This window comes from Eschscholzia californica, unplaced genomic scaffold (assembly GCF_041429995.1).
Source record: "Eschscholzia californica isolate CP2 unplaced genomic scaffold, dmEscCali1.0.p SCAF_6, whole genome shotgun sequence".
Taxonomy (NCBI): Eukaryota; Viridiplantae; Streptophyta; class Magnoliopsida; order Ranunculales; family Papaveraceae; genus Eschscholzia; species Eschscholzia californica.
This window is the reverse complement of record NW_028238483.1, coordinates 31,867,787-31,890,806: the sequence shown is the minus strand read 5'-3', so window position 1 is coordinate 31,890,806 and position 23,020 is coordinate 31,867,787. Positions and strand designations below refer to the sequence as shown.

Here is a 23,020-nt window from a genome sequence, read left to right as displayed (position 1 = left end):
ACTTAGTATCACGGACATCACTTGTGCATCAACATTCAATTTACTACTACTAATTACTAATCATTAATTACTAACTATTAATTACTAATGATTAAGTAGCACACAAATCTAACTCTAAAAGCATCTCAAATGGGTCATTTAATAAAAACTTCAAAAGATCTCAGGTGCCAACAGCCAACTGTCTGTTCAAAGAGCAAACATAATGTATAGGGTTTGGGTTATCATTTTGGGAACCTTCAATTCCAACGAAGACAGACTCTCAATAAAAAGCTTCCAACTTAAACGTCTGTGATGTACGTGTGCGGAATGTTAACTTCATTTTTCAACCATAAATTATTAGTTTCAATGTATATTTAGTACTCCTATAGTTCTCGAAAAAGAATTTTAAAAGGAAAACAAAAAAATTAGAGAAGAACTTAAAAACAGATTAAACAACTTTTTCTTTGAAAATGAAAGACATAAAAGAATAATAAAACCAATATAGAACCGGTGGATCCACCCCTATTATAGTTGTTGGAGTCCGGACCCGACGACTATAATATTAGGGATGGGAGCCCCTCCCTCTGGACTCCCAGCCTGAGGGGAGCCCAACCCCCCGGCACCCGAACGGAATGAATCTATGAGGGGTTGGACTCCTAAATTATAATTTGGGAGTCCTCCCCCTCATATATTTAGCTTGCTCTAAGTGGTGAACCGGAGAACTTTAAAAAAAAATCTATGATGGAGATCTTAAATATATCTCCATTAGATACACTTGTTAATCCTAAACTTAATAGAAAAATTAGTTATAAAATAAAATTTTCTACGACATTTTGTCTCTCTCTGTTTATGTTTGTCTTCTTTGTCTATCTTTCTCTGCAATACCAATACATTCTATTTCTTTTTCTCTCTTGAACTTCTTCTCCCTCCCTCTATCAATTAATAGTAGCGACCAATGGTAAGGTCCCAAGTAGTCTCACATCTCTCATCTCTCTCTCTACGGTAGGTTTGAGTCAAAGTGGGATTGTGTGTATAACTTTTGAATAAGGTACACTACCACCAATAAGAAGTTGCGGGTAATCATCAGTAGCATCTTACTAGCTATGCAACAAGCGTGCTGGTGAAGAATACATTATAATTTCAGCGAAGTGGTAGTCCAAGGCTTCGAAGTGTTGTAATCAGTGAGACTCTTGTAAAGAGACGCGGCTATGCTTCCCATTATGCGGAGTCTGAGTTGGAGCTGATCTTGCATTCTAGACTATAATAGCCAAAATACGTTGACCATACCATAGCCAAAATCCGTTGACCATACCATTAGTAAACAAGTAGTTAATAAGGTTCACGTTCCGTCTCCTATTACTCATGAGATTAATGACACGAGATGGCCTTCAACAAAAAAAAAAAAAATGACACGAGATGGGGCATCTCCAGTCCAATCGTCATTCACCATAGTAATATTGATCTCTTTTGTGTACTTCCCAAATAGTATTCTATATTATGAAGCTAAAAATATTCTACACTCTTTTCACTCTTTTCGGACCCCAAAAAATATGATTCTTTATATTATCGGGTCAGCATTTTTGAAGTAATTGGCTAAAAATGCAAAATGTCCCATCAACTTATATAAAACATATAAGTGCTAGTAATTTGAGTAAATTTTAGATTCATTTTATAGGTTAAACTATAAGATAAGACTCACCATTTCAACAAAAAAATAAATAAATATAAGATAAGACTCACCATGGGCCCATGGCTATAATTGATGTACCACAACTACCATGGTCTCACCAGCAACAAATAATCATGGTTGGATCCTTAGGTCGACAATTTGGTTCTTATTTCTAACCTCAAAATAGTTATAACTCCAAACTAACAAAATCGGTTTTCACAAATCGGTTCCAATCATGCAGGGTTCGGCCGGGTGCCGGCTCGCAAAAGGCCTTTACTTTTTCATTTCTTCTTTCACGTCTTCCCAAAAAGAAAAAAAAATGCAGAAGAAGAAAAACAAAAGACTCTCTCTCTTCTCCTTCCTGTTCTCCACCACTCCTTTTCTTCTCTCTTTCTCTCTCTACACGGATCTGATAGAACAAGTCTCAAACTGAAAAACCCTCACTTCTTTTACCCCCCAAATCTCAATTTTCAGAGCAACAACCAAGAGATAAATCTCAATTTTCACGTTTCAATTTCACTTTTTTATGGGTTTGTTGTCATTTCTCTGGAACTGAAGCCCCTAGAAGAAGGTAAAGTTTCTATCTTTATTGCTTGTTCTTCTCTTCTTCCTCTTGCCCTAATTCTGTCATTTTCAAATTCAAGCAAGAATTGAGATAAAATGGCTTCAAGGGGAAGTAGAGCGGAGAAGGTGAAGAGAATATTTCAACGATTTGATGCAAATAAAGATGGTGGTTTAAATAGAGAAGAGATGGCTTCTCTTGTTGTAGCTGTAAACCCTAGGGTTAAATTTAGCGACGAACAGATCAATGCAATTCTAGATGAGGTTTTTAAAACGTACGGTGAGTTCATTGATGGAGAAAAGGGTCTTACTTACAATGGCCTTCTTCGTACTTACGATGATGGTGCCGGAGATGTTGATCGTGACACCGACGCTTTGGGATTAGAACTTAACCCTGAATCATCTGTTCAAATTTCCATGACTTCTGATGAAGCATCTTCTTCCTCAATTGTGGATGACCGAATTGTGGAGCAGAACAAAAAACGATCAACAGAAGCTTGGGCAGCTTCCCCTAATCATGGAATTGTCTTTGATGATACATGGAAACTTGTTGATGATTTAGAGATTTTGATTAAGAGGTTGAAAGTAAAGCAAGCAAAAGAAGGAAGATTAAAAGGGGATAATATTGATGTTTACTCAGATGCTGGTTGGTCTAGGGAATTAGGTCCTTCATCAGAAATCTCAGAAAGAAGAATCATTTGGGAGGAATCAGGCAACGATTACGCAGCATTTGTGAAGGAATTAGGGGTTTTGAGAAACAGAGCTGATGCGTCTAGGTCAAGAGAAGAGGCATTCGATGGGCATATGGCGATTGGTAGGATTTTGTACGAACACCAGTTGTTTAGGGAGGCTTTGACGAGTTTTAAACGAGCTTGTGAGCTACAACCTACTGATATTAAACCACATTTTAGGGCTGGAAATTGTTTATATGTAATCGGAAGGCATAAAGAGGCGAAGGAAGAGTTTTTATTAGCTCTTGAAGCTGCAGAAGCTGGTGGGAACCAATGGGCTTATCTTCTTCCTCAAATTCATGTCAATCTTGGGATTTCTCTCGAAGGCGAAGGTATGGTTTTAAGTGCTTGTGAACATTATAGAGAAGCTGCAATTCTTTGTCCAACACATTTTAGGGCATTGAAACTTTTGGGTAGTGCTCTTTTTGGGGTAGGAGAGTATAGGGCAGCTGAGAAAGCCCTAGAAGAAGCTATTTTCTTAAAATCTGATTATGCTGATGCACATTGTGATCTTGGGTCGGCTTTACATGCCATGGGAGAGGATGAGAGAGCAATTCAAGAGTTTCAGAAGGTTATCGATTTGAAACCAGGACATGTTGATGCTTTATATAACCTGGGTGGGCTTTATATGGATATGGGTAGGTATCAAAGAGCTTCGGAGATGTATACTAGGGTTTTAGCTGTGTGGCCGAACAATTGGAGAGCTCAGCTTAATAAAGCTGTGGCCTTGTTCGGGGCAGGGGAATCCGAGGAAGCTAGAAAAGCTTTGAAAGAGGCTTTTAAGATGACTAATAGGGTCGAGTTGCATAATGCGATTGCTCATTTGAAGCAGTTGCAGAAGAAGAAACCTAAGGCAAATGATGGTACTAATGGTGAAGCGCCTTTTCTTATTGTCGAAATGTCAAAGTTTAAGAGGGCCGATAAGAGGACGACACTCAGGCAGGATTTAGCTAATGCTTTGGGTATCAGGTCCTTTCAGAGGCTTACAAGGTTGTATCGTTGCGAAGTTGACCTTCTGAAGAAAGAAATGAACGAATCCGAGGTACCCGTGTCTTATTCTGGTACAGGTGTACCTGAGAAATCAATCCGGAAAGCTACATTAGAGGTAATTCTTCGAAGGTTGCTTCATTTTCTAAAGCCCGAGACATTCCAAGGAGCTGTTAAAGTTATCAACGAGAGGATCCTTTCTGTCTTGGATGCTTCAGGTGTGGGTAGGGTGGATTTAGGCATGTTCTTTGCTATTCTTGCTCCCATCTGTGGCAGTGCTTCTGATAAACGAAAACGAACTGCCTTTGATGCACTCATGTGGCGTCCCGTGAATGAAGTTGGTGGTCAGATCAGACGAGTTGATGCCTTGACATATATCAAGTTCTTGAGGGCAGTTTATATTCCTTCTCAAGGTGCAAGTGAATTGTTAGAAGTTCATGGAGAAAATGATGACACTTCATTGATCTCCTTCCCCGAATTTGTTTTGATGTTTGATGACCCAGATTGGGGTTTTGGAATCATGGACACTCTTGGGAAGCTTGAGAACAAGGATAGAACTCGCCATGGTAACCATACTTGCTCGGTTTGCCGCTATCCCATTATTGGGTCTCGCTTCAAAGAAATGAAATCTCATTTTAGCTTGTGCAACCAGTGCTATAGCGAAGGGAAGGTGCCATCTTCCTATAAGCAAGAAGAGTATCGGTTTAAAGAATATGGGAATGAGAGAGAAGCCATGAAAGATAAGTGCATGTTCTTTAGTTCGCATTCAAAGAGCTCTCCGGAAAATGATCCATAGCTACTCTACCAGAACGGTGTCTCAAAAACACTGTAATATTCCTCCATTCCTTCTAATCTCAGTGTGAATTCTTAAGAATCTTGTGTTCTTGTATAATAACTTGCCTCGATATTATTCGTAGGAATCATTTTTTCATTACTGCTTGTGGAGTTCATTCTATTTTAGTTTCTTTCTCGTGTCAAGTTCATTAAGTATCGGAGAATTATTGTGGTGTATGTTGCATTTCAATTTTTCATCTGTGTTAGGTGACTGTCTTGAACACTTCTTTTGAATTTCAACCGGTGACAACAGCTCCTAGGTGTAATGAAGGTTTTAAGACAGAATGGAACATAGCGATAAAAGTCATAATCCCCGATTCTACCCGTGACTAGGCCTAATCCCCGATTCTACCCGTGACTAGGCCTATTATATTTGTCCGACAGACAGTAGCGGCTACCTAAACTTACGGTACCTAAATTTACGGTTCCATCTATGAACAGTTAAGTAACTTTTGTTTCTTCCGATTCTACCCCTAGATCGAAAGATTGTAGGTATGGTATTTAACTATTTGGTAGTTCAAAATTCAATTATCAGGACATGCCAACTACATGAGTATTCCTTGCTTTCAGCATGATAGGAGTGAGAGAAATTTCATTAGACCATCTATTATGTCTTGTTCAACCAAAATTTGATTCCTATACTTGTTCTGCAAGAATTATTTCAGATACTATTTATCATCACAAAGATATTCAAATGAACAGAATATGATAATCAAGCTCTGATGATCACGAATATGGAGATTAAAAGTTTCATAATGGTCCTTGTTTTTGTCCTCAATAATGAAATTCAAACACTTTCATCGGCATCTCTGGTCTTGAGTTCACATGAAAAAGGTCTCAAATATAACAGAGCATGGGAAGAATATGAAACTAAATCTGCAATTTATCCAGAGGAGGAAGACGATTATGTGATCTTCGACCCTCCACCAACATATCCAGGCAGTCATGGAGCTCCTATACCACATTCACGGGTATTAAGTTATGCATCTACTCGGTTTAAACCTGATTCTGGTTCCAACTCAGAAGAGACAATAGTTACCTAGTAAGTAGAACCTTAAAGTTAGATTTTACTTTGTAAACTTAATCAAGTTTAGAACAAAACAAGTTTATGACATGACATTGAAGGAGTTTAAAACTCAAAATCTAATTCCTACTTCAGTCTGTATTGTATGAAATGGGTCTAACCAATTAGGTTCATTAACGAATCGATATGTTTTATCGTTTCGAATTGCTCATCTAAAAGACGAAGATTTCGTGGTTTCTAGAGCCATATTTCCTATTAACAATTGCTTGCTTTACTGTTCTCATAGTTTTAATGGCCAATTTCAAGGTTAGTTTCCTAACATCATCTGTGGAGACGAATAGACGACCTTCCATTCCTAACAAACCATTCCAGTTAGATGACTAAAAACAACATGGCTAACAAATGAAGTCAGGCTCGAACTGAAATACAACAGACTCGGCAAACATAATGTGGTTGAGGTTTGGTATTTGAGATTTTTTTTTGCGCGGGCCTTTAGTTGGTGTGGATTTATGGCTCATGGTGCCTATTTAAATTCGGATTTGTCCCATATCACCTGATTATTGAAAAGAAAGAAAGATAACAAGAAAGTTGGCCCAAAATTAGTGAAGACAAATGACTAACTTCCCATACACTTGAAATCACCTGCCTCGAGCAGAAGCCGCCTGTGTCCAAAGCCACCAAAGCAAGTACTTCTGGATTTTCTTTGTCATTTTTGAATAACTATTAAATTCCAAACAAATTTATAACATGTTTTAATTTGTAGTTTGGTGGATAAGAAGGTTTATGTACAAGAGGTCAAGGGTTTAAATCCTCTTGTAAGCGTTACCCCTCCTTCCTAAGATAGCAAGATCAAGAGAGGACTAGAGGAAGGTACATAAGAGAGGTGGAACTTTTAGCTCAGTGTGCCCCATATCTTTCCCCATTTGCCTTTTTTTTTTTTAATAAACCTTTCATTCATCAAAGAACAGAGTCCATAGAACTTATTGCGGCCCTTAATCAGGGAAGCCCAACAAGATTTCGAATGTCCAGTATGAGAAGTATGAAGACAACAGTCCAACATCTTCATCTCTCTCCCCTCTCCTTCTCTTTCATCTTCATCTTATCTATTGTCATCTCTCCCCTCCCCTCTCCATACCGAACTATAAAATCCTTTGTCGTCGACATAGACTAGAGATAATTGAGGGGAAAGAGTCATTTTTTTCTTTTTAATGCCAAAAGATATAATTTTTTTTTGTTGAAACAAGGCCAAAAGAGTTGGTCCCTTCTAACCATTTTGTCATATTGGATTAACCAAGTTCACAAAAAGCCTTTGGTTCACAGACCTAATTGTTGGTCGGCCTAAACACAATTTATAATATAACAGTGCAGGAAAGCAAATAAATATTAAATTGTTATTGCTCATTCAAAAGTATATATGCGTACTATAATTTGTGGTTATTAAGATTGACATAGCAAAATACAACTCTCTTTTAACCGAAGCAAATTTTTTGTACGGACATAAAACATCACACCCACAAACAAGAAAGAAGAAATTGGTAAGTACAATTTCGAAACAGAAAAGTTTTGACTGCGAAACTGGGGGATAGAGACATTAGTCGAAATTGAGCTTAAAAATCTCATCTAAGGCCTCAAAATCCCCAATTTTGCAAATCGGAATTTGATGAAATTACAATAAACGACAATTCTTTGTGTCTTAAGTTTAGGACAATGGACAAGTCAAACGTGGAGTTGGAACTGCAATGAGTTGAACCTCTCTGGGTGCAGTGAGTCCAAACATATCATTCATGTTCAACTCACTAGGTTTCATTCCATTAGGTAATTCCCATGAGAAGCAGTGAAGAAGATGTGCCACGGCTAATTCTAAACCATATAAACCAAGTTGCATACCGGGGCAAGATCGTCTACCCGACCCGAATGGTAAGAACTCAAAGTTACTGCCTTTGAAATCAGCTGCTCCTTCATCAAGGAATCTTGATGGTTTAAATGTATCAGCATCAACCCAAGCATCTTTATCTCGACCGATTGCATAAACGTTGACCATGACCCTGGATCGGGCGGGTATGGTGTACCCGGCAATTTCGGTTTCTTGAGAATTTTCGTGGAGGAGAAGTGGAACTGGTGGGTGAAGTCTGAGTGTTTCCTTGATAACACATTTAAGGAATGTGAGCTTTTCCATATCACTCTCTTGGACTCTACGATTCAAGCCCACTACCTCTTTGAGTTCATCTTGGACTTTTTTCATATCTTCTGGGTTGTGCAGTAATTCAGCTATGGCCCATTCTACTGCTGATGCTATTGTTTCTGTTCCTCCAAACATCACATCCTGTTCATTGCAATTAATTCTATTAGTCATTTATAACTTTGAAGAGAGAATTGTAACAAAAAAAGAAAAAAAGACTTTGAAGAGAGAAAATATTTGATATCAATCTTGTCATGACATTTAGGTAGTCCATTGTTAGCAATTCGGGTACGGGTGCTGCTAAAAGCCCACGAGAAAATTGAGGTTAGCATCAGGGGGAGGAGGTTGACCAAGGTCAATCTCTTTCCTCCACAAGCATCTGTTAGCACCCGGTTATAAAGTACACGGTCCGACCCATCTAAAAACCTAAGCAAAGGTTCAGAGTCTGACAAGTCCGAGGAGTTCGGGTTGACCAGTCTGATGGGTCTCGGACTAGTCAGTACGAGCCCTTGTTTTGGGTCTCGGACTAGTCAGTACGAGCCTTTGCTTTAGGTCTCAGATTGATCAGTCTGAACCCCTTAAATTGGCCAGTTCGAGTTGATATCTTTCTTGGTTTGGGGTTGCTTCAAGACAAATCTAACCTAATTTGGTTGTTCAATATTATCTAACTTGATTGTTCAATGTTATATCTAGATATAATTTGTGTTTTAGGGTTTGATGTTTTGAAATTACTTGTTTTGGGGCTTTCTATTTCAGTTCTTCACGAAGAAGAAGAAGAAGAAGAAGAAAAAGAAGAAGATGGTGATGATACGAAGAAGAAGAAGAAGATGGTGGTGAAATTTGATTGTCATACTTGGTTTGATGTTTAAGAGTTTCGGTACGGTGCTTTAGGATTTCATGGTGGTTTCTTTATGTGATGACGATGGCGATGATACGAAAGAGAAGAAGAACACGCGAAGAAGAAGAAGAAAGGAAGAAAAAGAGGAACACAGCAAGAAGAACACAACAAGAAGAAGATGAAAAAACAGCCAAAGCGGGAGTCGGGCGCCTGGATGCCTGACCTAGGCCGTACCCGATGTCAACAGGCACCCAACGGGAAAAGAAATTTTGGCGGGTGCTTTTAGATAGTCCCTCCGGGTATGATAGCATTGGATCATAATCTCCTTCACATATAATGCAACTCTATCAGTTTTCGGCAGATTACTGCCAGAGATAGCTATACAAAAAATGGTTATTCGAAAAAGTTTGTGAATCTCATGATCAATCATTAGATTTTTTTAAAGTTAATGAGTACTTTTAAGAGAAATAAACCAATGAAGCCGACAAGGTTTGTTCAACCACCCACTAATTTAAAAGGTTTTTCTCCACGAGATAGTTGTTGAAATACTTTAATAGGTTATTTATGTAATAGCTCCAAAGCCAAATATTTAGGAGGTCCCAAACTAAATTAAAAATTGGGATTTTATACTACCCATATTAGAAGAAATTAAATAAAATTTGTATAAGTGTTTATCGAAGGATTCGAATACTTCACCTTTTTTACACAAATCATAGGTTCCACCATTATCATAAGCTTTTAGGATATTTAAAAGTGAATCTGGGTTAAATCCATACCAACCCAATCAATGAAAAAAGTACCCAAAACTACTGAGGGGGCACTATGTTCTTTTAGGGGAACTGATCTGCCAACTCCCAGTCCTTCAATTAGGGCACCCCACAAAGAAGCACTTCCTCCAACCATGTGTACTCCACCTAAACTAGCAAAATCAGCCACCCTAAACCGATTTTAAGTTTTATTGGGGTTGCCCAACCAGCAGAAGACCAAAACCAGTGAAAGGAAACCCATAATTTATTTTAGTTTTACTTCAACTTTTGAAAACATCCATTAATGGAGGGAAAAAATAGAGAGAAAAGGAAGAAAACTCAAAAAGTTAATATAAAGAAACTCCAAATTTGTCAAGATCTCTAAAATACCTTTACATACACATGTCACTCTTAAATTCAATATGAAAAAATCAGTTAAAAAACAAAGGTTTCTATTCATAGTTTAAATTTTAGAGTAAATTTTTTTTTTTGTTAAGGGAATTATAGAGTAATACTTAGAGAGTCTTACGAAAACAACTCTAATTTCAGAGTGTGCCTCCAAAGAGTCTATAATAAATGTTTCTACATAATCATAGAAGGCCATATAAAGTGTCCCACTAGAGAAGATCTTTTAACAAAATCTCTAAAAACCGTAAATGACAATCTAAATTTTAGAGTTCTAGTGGGACAATAGGAGAAAGAAAGAAGGAAAAGACAGAAAGGTAGAATCAGAAAGCTTTAATTTGGCTTTCCAATCATTGTTTCAAAAATACAAAAGAAGATCATTTTCGACATTAATACAAACTTAAAGGACTACGCGGAACGGGTTACACTTTAGGAGCCATCTTGAAGAGTTTAAGTATTTTGGACATTGAAAGAAAACGAGGAGTTTTAATTTTGAGCAAGAACATAAGTTGACGAGAACACGTGTAGCATTAGGAAATTATAGCCAAACACAACCAAACACAACCAAACACAATTTATAAAGGAAGTAGAGACCTAACATGAAGTGACAAATATAAACACTAAAAAGTGTAGGTAGGTGACATTAGATGGAGATGAATGTTAGTAAAGATATCTTTAACTAGACAAGTGATATCAAGATATATGCTCCTTTTTCAACAAAAAAAAGATATATGCTCGTTTGGCTATACGATGTAGTTTAGGAAATATATTTACCTCTAAGATTTAAAAAAAAAGACATGGTATATTTGATATATTTATGAAGTGTTCTCATTTGAGAGAAGAACAAATTATGTTTCTTTTGAAATTCTATTTTGGTTTGAGGTGTATTTGAGGAGACAAAAACCAAAAACTTCTCATGATTAAAGATATTACTAAACTTCATTGAATTTGACTATTTTATTGCTGTTTTGCTTACCATAATGATTGCTTTGATGTTGTCACGACTGAGGGCGATGGAACCCTTAGAATCATTCGATACACCTGTTTTAGCGTCTTCACTATAAAACACTAGTAATTCATCAACTATATTTGTACCTATATCTTCATCATCATCATCATATGTCGTGTTCTTTTTCTCTAAATGTTCATCGATAATTTTATCAGTAAACAAATCGAGTGAATCACGCGCCTTAACTAGTTTCATGTTTAAACCTTGTGGGTCGATCCAACCCACATGAGGGAAGAAATCAGCTAAATTGAACGAACCAAATAACTTTGAAAACTCCTGGATAATGGATATGAATTTTCCTTGACCTTCTAGCATATGAACATCCGACCCAAAAGCGGCTCGGTAAATTATGTTCATAGTGAGGTGAAAAGTCAACTCACCCACATTAACAGGCGACTTCGATTGAGCCAAGACTGTTCGGACCGTAACATCGACTTCCTCCCTAATCGAATTCCATGACTCTTCACGTTTTCTACTAAAAAGCTTTGTAACACAAAGCTTACGCATTTGCCTCCAAAACGGGCCGTAGTTGGCAAAAACCATGTCAGATCGGTCATAAGTTAAGTATTTAATAGCGATACTAACGGGCCGATCTGAAAAGATGTTATCCTGAACTTGAAGAACTTGACGAGCAATTTCGGGAGTAGAAATGGATATCATATGTAAGATACCGATTCGAAAGTAAACGATTCCACCGTATTGTTTACCGAGTTTAGCCAGTCCTCTATGAGTGAGTTGGTCCATCATATACATGTTTCCTACTAGTGGTAGACCTTTTGGGCCGGGTGGTAAAGGTAGCTTCCCACGTTTCTTTAGGTAAACTTCTAACAAGAATAACAAAGGAAGTACAAAGAGGAGTACCATGAGCCCTGGTTGTAACCCAGATTCCATCACTACTTTCTCTCCCCTCTCTCACTCTCAGAACTACTCTCTCCAAAAACTTCTTTCTCTCACTCTCTGAGTTTAGTAGAGTTACTCGCTACAAATCTTTATTTGTTTGTAGTTTTGAGTTTCTCTTTAGATATTATGGTGCCTTTATATACATATACTCACTTTCAATGTAGAAATAAAAATATTAGAAAAAGTTGGATGTGACATATCTCTACTAGTAATACTTTTAGGTTTTCTTTCCCAAAAAGAAAAAACTGATTAGGATTTAGGGGTCCACCATCCACACATGGCTAGAGAGACACATATATTGGGATATCCTAAGAGATCAGCTACATTGTTTTATTTTTATTTTATATACATACGAGGGTGTAACCCGTGCCCGTGGGGCACGGACAGTTCTTTCGAACGCGTTACAGATCGAACAAACTATGTGTAACATCATCTATTTTACAATCGAATGACTGTTTTCGTATTTATTCATCATATCGGTTCACTGTTTACCTACTTTAACAACTAAGTTCAATAAGAAACACTTGCAATTAAAAAAAGTCATGGGACTTCATTAGAAAAAATAGTCATGTTCTTATGAATGCATTTGAGAACTAAACTTACAATCTCAGACATTTATAAATACAACCATGAACTAAACATTCAAAACTAATTAAAGTAAACAATCGACAAAAAAAATCGAAATCAATTCATTCAGCTTCCTACTGGCACATTGGACCATATTAGCACCAACATGCATATCTTCATCCTCTTTGTATGCCTATTGAGCTGGAGCTACTTGGTACAGAAGGATCATCTATTTCTTGAGATGTATGTATAGTTTATCCATCATTAATGGCCTCTAGTATATCGACATTTCTCGTCATTTATTGCCTTGAATGAATCTGTACACTCGTATTGTTATTAATTTTGACAATACCATAAAAAATATCATGATAGCAGTACATATGACGTCTTTTTTATCAATGATAAATTGTATCTTACCTATCTTCATAAAGTCCCCAAGGTTGGTTTTGATGAGCAATTTCTACCGCCCAAATAGGGAACACAAACTGAAACCTGCAAGAAAGGATTTAATCCGAGTAAGTGAGTGCACGACAAATAGGTCCTCAATCAAAGTTAATGATGTGCTCGACAAATGAGAAGATAAATGTTTTCTATTTGATAACTCTAACTTAAAACCCTAAATCGATTTGATGTGAAATAAGTTTAGAGAGGGAAGAGCCAGAGTGAGAAGCAGAATGTATGTTTAATTTGAAGCTCTAAATCAATTGTTCAACGTGTGTGAGAGAGAGAAACCGGGAGACAATGAGATACCTGGGGGCTGGCCGAGAGATGAAATGTTGAGAAAGATAGAGGGGCGGAGTTTGGGGCACAGACAGTTCTTTAGAAATTATTCATAGATGGCCATGTGCACCACAACCCATCTTGATTAGTAACATAGAACACTTAAACATGTCAAATTTGAACTTCGAAAAGTGTTGAATTGCTCTGAAATTTGTAGGTAGAGATTAAGATTACCATCTATGAACCATCCACCATCAGAAGATATGTATGCCTTTGTTATGATCAGGTTCATATTTGTGAGAAGTTGAACTACTTCCAATAGAATTCCTATAAAATTAAACCCTTTTATTCATTTAGTATATCTTAAACTTTCAACTATCTCATCATCAGTTCTAATAGAATTCATGTAAAGAAATGTTGAAATAGTAACACTATAAGCCTACTGAGAATTCAAAAATGATTCAGGCATTTCATCATTCACCTGAAGTATAGTAGCATGCTCGGAGCTTTGAATAGTTCAAGTATCAGCAATTGGTAGAAGTTACTAAACAACGGGTAGAAGTTATGAAACAGATCACCATTAATCAAACTAAATAATCAACCTAAACAACGGAAGGTCCTTGTAAGATGCGAACTAAATAACCCCTAAAATTCCTATAAATGCATTTCACTCTCTCTCTAACCACTTCAGCTGAACCGAAGGTATGCTGTGGTTAACACCAACACTAAAGAAGATTCACCTTGAATCATAACATCTAAAGGTCACCAACCTGCCCAAATCAAATCCCTACTCGATCCCTTGTAGTTCGCGTGAGAGAGGGGAGGGGGCAGTGAGAAAAAGAGCGACAGAGGGAGATACTAACAGGATGTGTGAGAGAGACATAAGAACATAGAGATAGAGTTACCTGGTGGAAAGAGAAGGAAGATGAGCAGATGAGGTGAGACTTGTAAGATGGGTGCCTGAGAAATGAGCGGGGAAAAAGGAGGTATTTCTTACAAAAAGAGAATATTCCTTCATCCACTCGAACTCGTTAGAACAGTCATAAAGGAAGACATTCAAGGAAAAAAAAGTACACATAACTTTTTTCCTAAAAGAACTTTAAAGAAAAGAAAGAAGGTGCAATATTCTAAATGGTTAAATCAATTATAATGGGGGGTACCTGTTTTCGAGTATATCTTTACTGCGATTGGTTAATGCTGGACTATAGGAAAATGGAGTAGAAACTGTTTAAGTGAAAGAAAAATAATTGTCAACATAGGCTTCGGATTATGCAAGGAAAATTAACGAAAAAATTGTCAAGATAGGATACGGATTAACCACACAAAATAGATTTGGATAGAATCCAAAACAAACAACAAACTTGAAGGTATGACACTTCACCTAAACAATTAAACTCATACACATAGGTTAAGCACTTCAATTTTCCTCATAATTATGTTCTACCCGTTGAACGGAAAACAATGCTAAGAGGTAATGTATAGTTATGACAAAAAGAAAGCTAAGTTATTATAACATCGTAAAAAACCTGAAAAGATGAATTGTAGTCAAAATGAAACAAAACCGAAACTGAAATTCCTTAGTACCTTTCTGATAGATTTAAAGTGCTATTTAGAATGATTTCGGCCAAACCGACTGGTAGATCTTACGGACATTCAAATCGACTGGTAGATCTTACGGACATCAAATCGACTGGTAGATCTTACGGACATCAAATCGACTTCGGGAGAGGAAGACAAAACCTGCATGAGAGAGAGAAACCTGTATCAAAACAAATCGAATTGATTTTCACACCAAGCCACTTGCCGGAAAGCTTATATTCTGAAGGCCTTAACAACCAAAACTTCAAACCGAATTTCATACGGAGATCACATACAAAAATTAGAACTCTTAAAAAAATTGACCTTAAACACTTCACCTGATAAAAAGAAAGCTAAGTTATTTTAACACACAATCACTATTAAACTTAAAAAAAATGGTGTTGACGTATCAGTGAAAATGTTTGAGTCTGTAGACTTAACAAATCAAAAAAGTTCAAAAAATCAATTACACTCCATTAAAAAAGCAAAACAAAAAGGATGCTTACAAAGTCTAAGGTAATAGTTCGGCATGTTGTCACAGACACATTCTTCAAACTCTGTCAACAAAAAAAAGAGAATAGAATAAATACTTTAACAGAAAAAAAATGGCATTTTAACTATTGCATGATTGCATCAGATTTCATACCTAACAATCATATGAAACAACAGTGAAGAGATTCATATTTAAGGAAATTTTTTGAAATGTAGATATTCAAATGAGATTATGTAAACAGGTTTATGAAGGCAAAACCCTTATAGGGTAGTAATACCCAAGCATAGTCCCTGCCAGAATCAAGTTTAAATGTAATACCATGTCGGAAATTCATGAATTCTCGGACAACCCACAAAAAATAAATGGAAGTTTTAAGGTTGCAAGAGATACCCTCATTAGTTAAACTCCATATAAGCAAAATGGAGAATAGAGTTTGGATCACCACAAATGCAACATCTACAACCTTCAGCCAGAAACAAAATTTGTTCCAACTTTACTGTCAAATTACCCAATGGAACACGTATAACCTGCCCACAGATGGTGAAAAGAGCAGCAAACTGTTCTTCAATACCTTGGTTCCAACTTTCAAGCAATAAGAAAGTCAGCTAGCTGCGCAAGACGCAAGTTGACAATGGAACAAAACAAAATATAGATCAGATGTCGAGTTCGGGGGAACCATATGTATCTTGATCTCTTCTAGTTGGGCCATACTCGTTCGGCATTGAATCTCCGCCTCTCTTGGCTAGTTTTAACTTCTGAAAAAGAAAATAAACGTAAAGCACAGGAATAACACCACACACCCAGATTTTCAACAAAAAAATGTTCAAGAAGTCATTATTTCAGCATACCCTTGTATTAGTATTTCTATTGAAGTTTTCATCACCAAGAGTATTTTGCATCAGAAAGTTGTTGGTAAGATGTTCATAAAACCATAATAATTACTGAATTAATAAAACCCTAATTAATTACTGAATTGATAAAACCCTAATAGACTTTGTATAGATTTAGGTCAATTTTTTTCTTGATAAAACCCTAATAATTACTGAATTGATAAGAGCAGCAGAAACCCTCTACAAATCCTAAGAGACTTTTTCTTGATAAAACCCTAAATTACTTACATGATAAAAGTAGCAAAAACCCTCATAAAAAAGAAGAAGATTATAAGACAGAAAATAGTTAGAAAGAGAGAGAGAGAGAGCAAGAGAAAGCGACAGAGAGATGTAGAGGAGGTTGCCAGTTGAGAGAGAGACCGGCGGTGAGATGATGCGATCGGATGAGAGAGCATGAGAGAGAGAGAGGAGGTGAGCGGGAAAAAAAATTTGAGACATGAAGAACAGAGAGAGGGTGCGTGCGTGAGAAGACTCAAAGAATGGGAGGGAATGAGGGAAGGACCTGTTTGGGGGTATGTTTTTTTTTTCAAAAAGGGCATCTATCTAAAGATGCTCTTTGTTATGATCTGAACACTTTGATGAATAGTAATTAAATCCTCACCCTCCAAATTTAATCAGTTGTATTTCCACCACTTGATATAACTTGTGAGGATAAATCCTAACCTTTGGGAGGAGGGGGAAAGATACCCTCCTCCCTTATTATATAGATATGCTCACTTTTATTGGGCTAATTAGGGTCCACACATGTGTCTAGGGACATACATTAAGATATCCTAACAGATGGGCTACATTATTTTATATACATATGCATATATGCTCAATTTTTATTGATAAACCATGATTGAAATGTTCTAAATTATTAGTAGTCTACACTATTTTTATTGATAAACCATGATTGAAATGTTCTAAATTATTAGTAGTCTACACTATTTTGATGTCCTTTCTCTCTTATCTTTCTTCACCTTGAATTTGAGTATAGGTTAGATTTTGGAAATTTGATTAAATCTACAACAAAAAAAAAAATATTTATTTTTGTTTAAATGGATTCATTAAAGTATTTTAGTTTTCAGCTCCCTAAATCGTTTTTGTAAATTTCTAACCCAGTGAAAAGATAAAATTAACTATGTTAGTCAAACAAATTTATAATTTCTGGTATTTTCAAAATTGAAAGACAAATTTCCCTCTTTATCTTTCTCAAACTTCAATACACGATCTCCCTCTCTTGCTTCTAGAAAACCAAACGCGATCAATCCCTTTCTTCCTTTCTTTAAAACCGAACGATCCTGAAGACAAGACAGAGCTAGGCAGGGGAGACCCCTGGTTGCAGTAAGGAGTTACAATTTTGAACTTCTATTATAGATGTGAGAATTTAACATGCTTGATTACTGTTGAGTTGGTTGGCTCTCTTAGTCCAACACACAGCAACTCACGAGTTTGACACTTTGACTCCCCTCTACTTCAAATTGAGTTTTGTGATTTTCTTCTAATTAATTCCAGATTACCTCTTACATTATGTATCTTTTCACTATTGTTCCAATTTATGCTCCCTACTTCTGAAAGATTCTATTTTGACCCAATTTTTATTGTTAAGTCAAGTTTGACCCCCCTTTTTAGGTTTCATCCTATGTTCTCTTTGTCCCCAAATTACTTACGAGCACTTGTTTTGGATCGATAAGTATATATATATATATAAAAGAATGATGATCGAAGAAATATCATGTTCGACAAAAAATTGCTTGTGAATACTACTTCTAAGTACATAAAAATTTTGCTCTCTTTATAATTTTATGCTAGTCCAAGTAAATTTAAAAGGAGCTACGAGTTTTTGTTGACTTTCATTTCGATATCCCTCCCTCTCTTTCTCGAACCAAACGAACTGAAGAACTACAAATTATATGTCCTTTTGTAAATCGACGTAGACGGGAGTATCTGACACAGATGGGAGTATCCTTTTTAAAGTTGACCTCCTTCCCTCTCTTCATCTCTTTGTAAAATCTACATTGTACAAACGATGTGTCCTTTTTTTCTTTATAGAAGTAAACTCTAGTAAAATGTAACAGAAAAGCATGAACGGTTGCATTATATAGATGGGAGTATCAGATAACTAAAAACAACATAACTAACAAATGAAGTCGGACTAGAATTGAAGTACAACTCAACAAATTTGATGTGGTTGATGGTTGGAATTTGAAATTTTTTCTGGTCGGCCTTTAATTGGTGCGGACTTGTGGTTCTTGGTGCCTATTCGGATTTGTCCCATATCACCTACTTATAGAAAAGAGAGAAAGAAAACAAGAAAGTGTAAGCATAGAATGTTTGTGGGCACAAAATTAGTGAAGTGGAATAACTCACTTCCCATATGCCCGAAATCACTTGCCTCAGAGAAAAATGATGTTAGTATAAGGAAATTTGCTTTCCTAAATAGTACTAAGAGCAAGTCCACCTCATAGGGATTAAAGACCAAAATTTAGATTTTGTGCTTCAACCACTATGGTCCAACTCGGGACCCTTGGGGCTGAGCGGAAGCCGGAAGCTCAATCCCAAGACAACAGAGTCGACTGGGTCCCTTCCCCACATGATTGTTGGGGTTCCAACAGTCATGTGGAGAAGTCCCCTGACAGTTGGGTTAGCTCAAAGGGTCCAAATTGGGTTGGTTCCCCTCCCATAATTTAAAACAAAAATATTTGAATTCCAAAAAAAATAAAATATAAAGAAAAATCTGAAAATAGTTCATAAACGTGTTTCGCACATGCACAATATCACACATGTTTTTTCCACACCTACAAAAAACTCACACACGTGTTTTACACATACACAATTTTTAGGCCTAAACCACTTAAAAGTCGGAGTTGATTTTTTGAAGGAAGACCTTTTGAATGAATTGTATTAACGAAAAAGTGGTTTTTGGGACCACTCAGGTTTTGAGTTGCTCTAAGATAGCAAGATGAAGAGAGGAGTAGAGAAAGGTACACAGAATTGAGGGAGAGCCCCAACCGGAGGTGGAAATTTTAGGTCCCCATATCTTTCCCATGTGCCTTAAAAAGCGACATGAAAGGGTGCCTGTAGAACTTATTTCGGTCCATAATTAGGGAAGCCCGATAAGATTTAGAATGTTCAGTATTAACGGCACCAGTCCCTCATTTTTTGTAATCTTTCAAAAAAACTATGCATGTTCATCTTCATCACCACAACCCATCTGTATTTCTCTCCTCCTCCTCCCTTTCATCTTCATCTTATTTTTTATCATCACTCGCTTACCCTCTTTATATCGACTGTGAAAACCTTTGTCGTCGCAGAGACTAGAGGTAGTTGAGATGGAGGGCAAGAGTCATTTTTTTTCTTCTTTACTTTTAATACCTATTTCTTTTAAGACAAAAGAGCCTCTAACCATTTTGTTATACTAGATTAACCAAATTCTTAAAAAGCCTTTGATTCACAATACCTAATTGTTGGTCGGCCTAGTAAACACGATTCATAATAAAACAATGTAGGAAGCCATATAAAATATTAAATTGTTCTTGCTCATTAAATAGTAAATATAGGTACAATAAATTTGTGAATATTAAGATTGACATAGCAAAATACCAAGTCTCCTTTTTCTTTTTGTTAACCAAAGCGAATTTTTTTGTACGTACATAAAACATCACACCCACAAATAAGAAAGACGAAATTGATAAGTACAATTTCAAAACAGAAAAGTTTTGATCACAAAACTGGGAGATTGAGACACTAGTCGTACTATTCAAGCTCACTTAATGTTTGTATTTTAGAAGTTGAGCTTAAAAATCTCATCTAAGGACACAAAATCCCAATTTTGCAAATCGGAATTCGATGAAATTACGATAAACAACAACTCGATTGTGTCTTAGGTTTAGGACAATGGACAAGTCAAACGTGGACTAGGAACTGCAATGAGTCGAACCTCTCTTGGTGCAGTGAGTCCAAACATATCATTCATGTTTAACTCACTAGGTTTCATTCCATTAGGTAATTCCCATGAGAAGCAATGAAGGAGATGTGCCACGGCTAATTCTAAACCATATAAACCAAGTTGCATACCAGGGCAAGATCGTCTACCCGACCCGAATGGTAAGAACTCAAAGTTACTGCCTTTAAAATCAGCTGCTCCTTCATTCAGGAATCTTGATGGTATAAATGTATCTGCATCAACCCAAGCATCTTCATCTCGACCGATTGCATAAACGTTGACCATGACCCTGGATCGGGCGGGTATGGTGTACCCGGCAATTTTGGTTTCTTGAGAATTTTCATGGAGGAGAAGTGGAATTGGTGGGTGAAGTCTGAGTGTTTCCTTGATAACACATTTAAGAAATGTGAGCTTTTCCATATCACTCTCTTGGACCCTACGGTTCAAGCCCACTACCTCTTTGAGTTCATCTTGGACTTTTATCATATCTTCTGGGCTGTGCATCAATTCAGCTATGGCCCATTCTATTGCTGATGCTACTGTTTCTGTCCCTCCAAACATCACATCCTGTTCATGATAATTACCTCCATTAGTCATTTATAACTTCCAAGAGAGAAAATATTAGGTATCAATCTTGTCATGACTTCCAACTAATTAATTGTTAACCATTCGAGTAAAACAGTATTGGTAATCTCCGTTACATTTACGGGCTCTTTTACAGACTTTATTATTCTGTCAAATTAATGTCACAAACAGATGCACGAGTTGCGGTGGACTAGAAGAAGTTTGTAAATCTCATGATTAATCATTTAGGTTTTTTTAAGATGGTTTGTGTTTTTTTTCTTTTTTCAATGAGTACTTTTGAGAAAACAAAAAAAAAAACAATGAAGAGGATAAGTGGTGGAAGGACAAGGTTTGCTCAATGACCCATGAACTTAAAAGGTTTTCTAGAAGAGATAGTTGTTGAAACTTGAAATCATTCAATATATTTTTTGACTAACTTTGTTGAAGAAATTGGAGAATATTTTGTATATTGAAAGAGAATGAGAAGTTTTCAATTTTGAGCAAGAAGGTGATTTGGCAAGAACATTTTTGTAGCATTAGGAAATTCTAGTCAAACATAATTTATAAAGGAAGTAGGGACGGAACAAGAAGAAGGTGATCCACTCACCTATCCACCAACCCACTATTAAAACCACACAAAATGTTTTAGGTAGCGGTGGAAAACGATAGGAAAGACAAACACTAAAAAATGTAATTGACATTAGATCGAGTTGAATGTTCCTAAAGATATCTTTAGCTATATCACTTTTATCTAGATATACGATCCTTTCGTTATGCCGTGTACTACCCGAAATATATTCAGATTTCAATAAAGACATGGCATATTTAATATACTTAGGTTTTTTATTTTTGAAGATCAAATCGTATTTTCTTTTGAAAATCTATTTTGTTTTGAGATGTATATGAGGAGATAAAAATCAAAAATTTATCATGATCCAAGAACTTGTTAAGTTGTACTTCATTAAATTTGACTATTTTATTGCTATTTTATATTTGCTTACCATGATGATGGCTTTGATGTTGTCACGACTGAGGGTTATGGAACCCTTAGAATCATCTGACACACCTTTCTTAGCGTCTTCACTATAAAACGCTAGTAAATCATCAACCATATCTGTATCTACATCTGCATCGTCGACCTTCTTCGTTTTCTTTTTCTCTAAATGTTCATCGATAATTTTGTCAATAAACGAATCGAGTGAGTCACGCGCCTTAGCTAGTCTCATGTTTAAACCTTGTGGGTCGACCCAACCCACGTGAGGGAAGAAATCAGCTAAATTGAAAGCACCAAATAACTTTGAAAATTCCTGCATAATGGATATGAATTTTCCTTGACCTTCTAGCACATCTGACCCAAAAGCAGCTCGGTAAATTATGTTCATAGTGAGGTGAAAAATCAACTCACCCACATTAACGGGCGTCCCGGATTGAGCCAAGACGGTTCTTACCGTAACATCGACTTCCTCCCTAACTGAATTCCATGACTCTTCACGTTTTCTGCTAAAAAGCTTCATAACACAAAGCTTACGCATTTGCCTCCAAAACGGGCCATAATTGGCAAAGGCCATGTCGGATCGATCATAAGTTAAGTACTTAATGGCGATATTAGCAGGCCGATCCGAAAAGATGTTATCTTGAACTTGAAGAACTTGACGAGCAATTTCAGGAGTGGAAACGGCTATGTTATGTAACATACCGATTCGAAGGTGAACGATTCCACCGTATTGTTTACCGAGTTTAGCCAGTCCTCTATGAGTGAGTTGGTCCATCATAGACATGTTTCCGACGAATGGTAGACCTTTTGGGCCGGGTGGTAAAGGTAGCTTCCGACGTTTTTTTAGGAAAACCCCTAACAAGAATAACAAAGGAAGTACAAAGAAGAGTACCATGAGCCCTGGTTGTAACCCAGACTCCATGACTACTTTCTCTCCCAAAAATAACTCCCTCTCTCTCTTTCTCTCTTTCTCTCTTTCTCTCTCTCTCTAAAACCTTATCTCTCTCTGTCTTCTGAGTTTGGAGCTACTCTAAATCTTTATTTGTTTGTAGTTTTGGGTTTCTCTTTAGATATTATGTGCTTTTATATACATATATGCTCACTTTCAATGTAAATAAAAAATATTAGAACAAGTTGGATGTGACATTATACTATGCTAATTAGGGGTCCACACATGTCTAAGGCACACCTACATATATTGGGATATCCAACTCATGGGCTTAGATTCAAGGTTTACTTTTTATTTAATCTTTTTTGTTGTAAAGGTTTACTTTTATTGATAAATGATAATCAATATTTTGTAAAAATAGGTAAATATTATACATTATTTTAGTGTCTTTTAATCTTTGTTCAATTTGAATGTAGCTAGGTTAATTCTAAAAGAGTTAATTCCTATATGGCCCCCTACTTTGTGACCAGCTTCT

General features: G+C 36.5%; 3 protein-coding genes and 1 long non-coding RNA gene across 5 annotated transcripts; 1 reads left to right on the top strand and 3 right to left on the bottom strand.

The window, feature by feature from the left end:
* Positions 1-1,815: 1,815 nt before the first annotated feature.
* Positions 1,816-4,861, top strand: LOC147533591 (putative TPR repeat-containing protein At2g32450). Its single transcript, XM_086645877.1, has one exon. The coding sequence runs from the start codon at positions 2,309-2,311 to the stop codon at positions 4,721-4,723; it is 2,415 nt and encodes an 804-aa protein (XP_086502003.1). The 5' UTR covers positions 1,816-2,308; the 3' UTR covers positions 4,724-4,861.
* A 2,339-nt stretch (positions 4,862-7,200) lies between these two features.
* Positions 7,201-11,976, bottom strand: LOC147533590 (cytochrome P450 84A1-like). Its single transcript, XM_086645878.1, has 2 exons — positions 10,930-11,976; positions 7,201-8,108 (listed from the first exon to the last, which is right to left on the bottom strand). The coding sequence occupies exons 1-2, from the start codon at positions 11,851-11,853 to the stop codon at positions 7,485-7,487; spliced, it is 1,548 nt and encodes a 515-aa protein (XP_086502004.1). The 5' UTR covers positions 11,854-11,976; the 3' UTR covers positions 7,201-7,484.
* Positions 11,977-13,148: 1,172 nt separating this feature from the next.
* On the bottom strand, positions 13,149-15,863 carry LOC147533589 (uncharacterized). 2 transcript variants are annotated; one of them, XR_015227975.1, is made up of 7 exons: positions 15,792-15,863; positions 15,611-15,716; positions 15,234-15,284; positions 14,734-14,889; positions 14,310-14,373; positions 13,384-13,476; positions 13,149-13,246 (listed from the first exon to the last, which is right to left on the bottom strand). It is a non-coding gene; the product is annotated as an uncharacterized LOC147533589 (long non-coding RNA). The 2 variants fall into 2 exon arrangements; XR_015227974.1 differs by having other exon boundaries at positions 13,149-13,476.
* Positions 15,864-19,615: 3,752 nt separating this feature from the next.
* On the bottom strand, positions 19,616-22,697 carry LOC147533588 (cytochrome P450 84A1-like). Its single transcript, XM_086647242.1, has 2 exons — positions 21,604-22,697; positions 19,616-20,605 (listed from the first exon to the last, which is right to left on the bottom strand). Exons 1-2 carry the CDS (start codon positions 22,516-22,518, stop codon positions 19,982-19,984), a joined length of 1,539 nt encoding a protein of 512 aa, XP_086503368.1. The 5' UTR covers positions 22,519-22,697; the 3' UTR covers positions 19,616-19,981.
* Between the last annotated feature and the right edge of the window lie 323 nt (positions 22,698-23,020).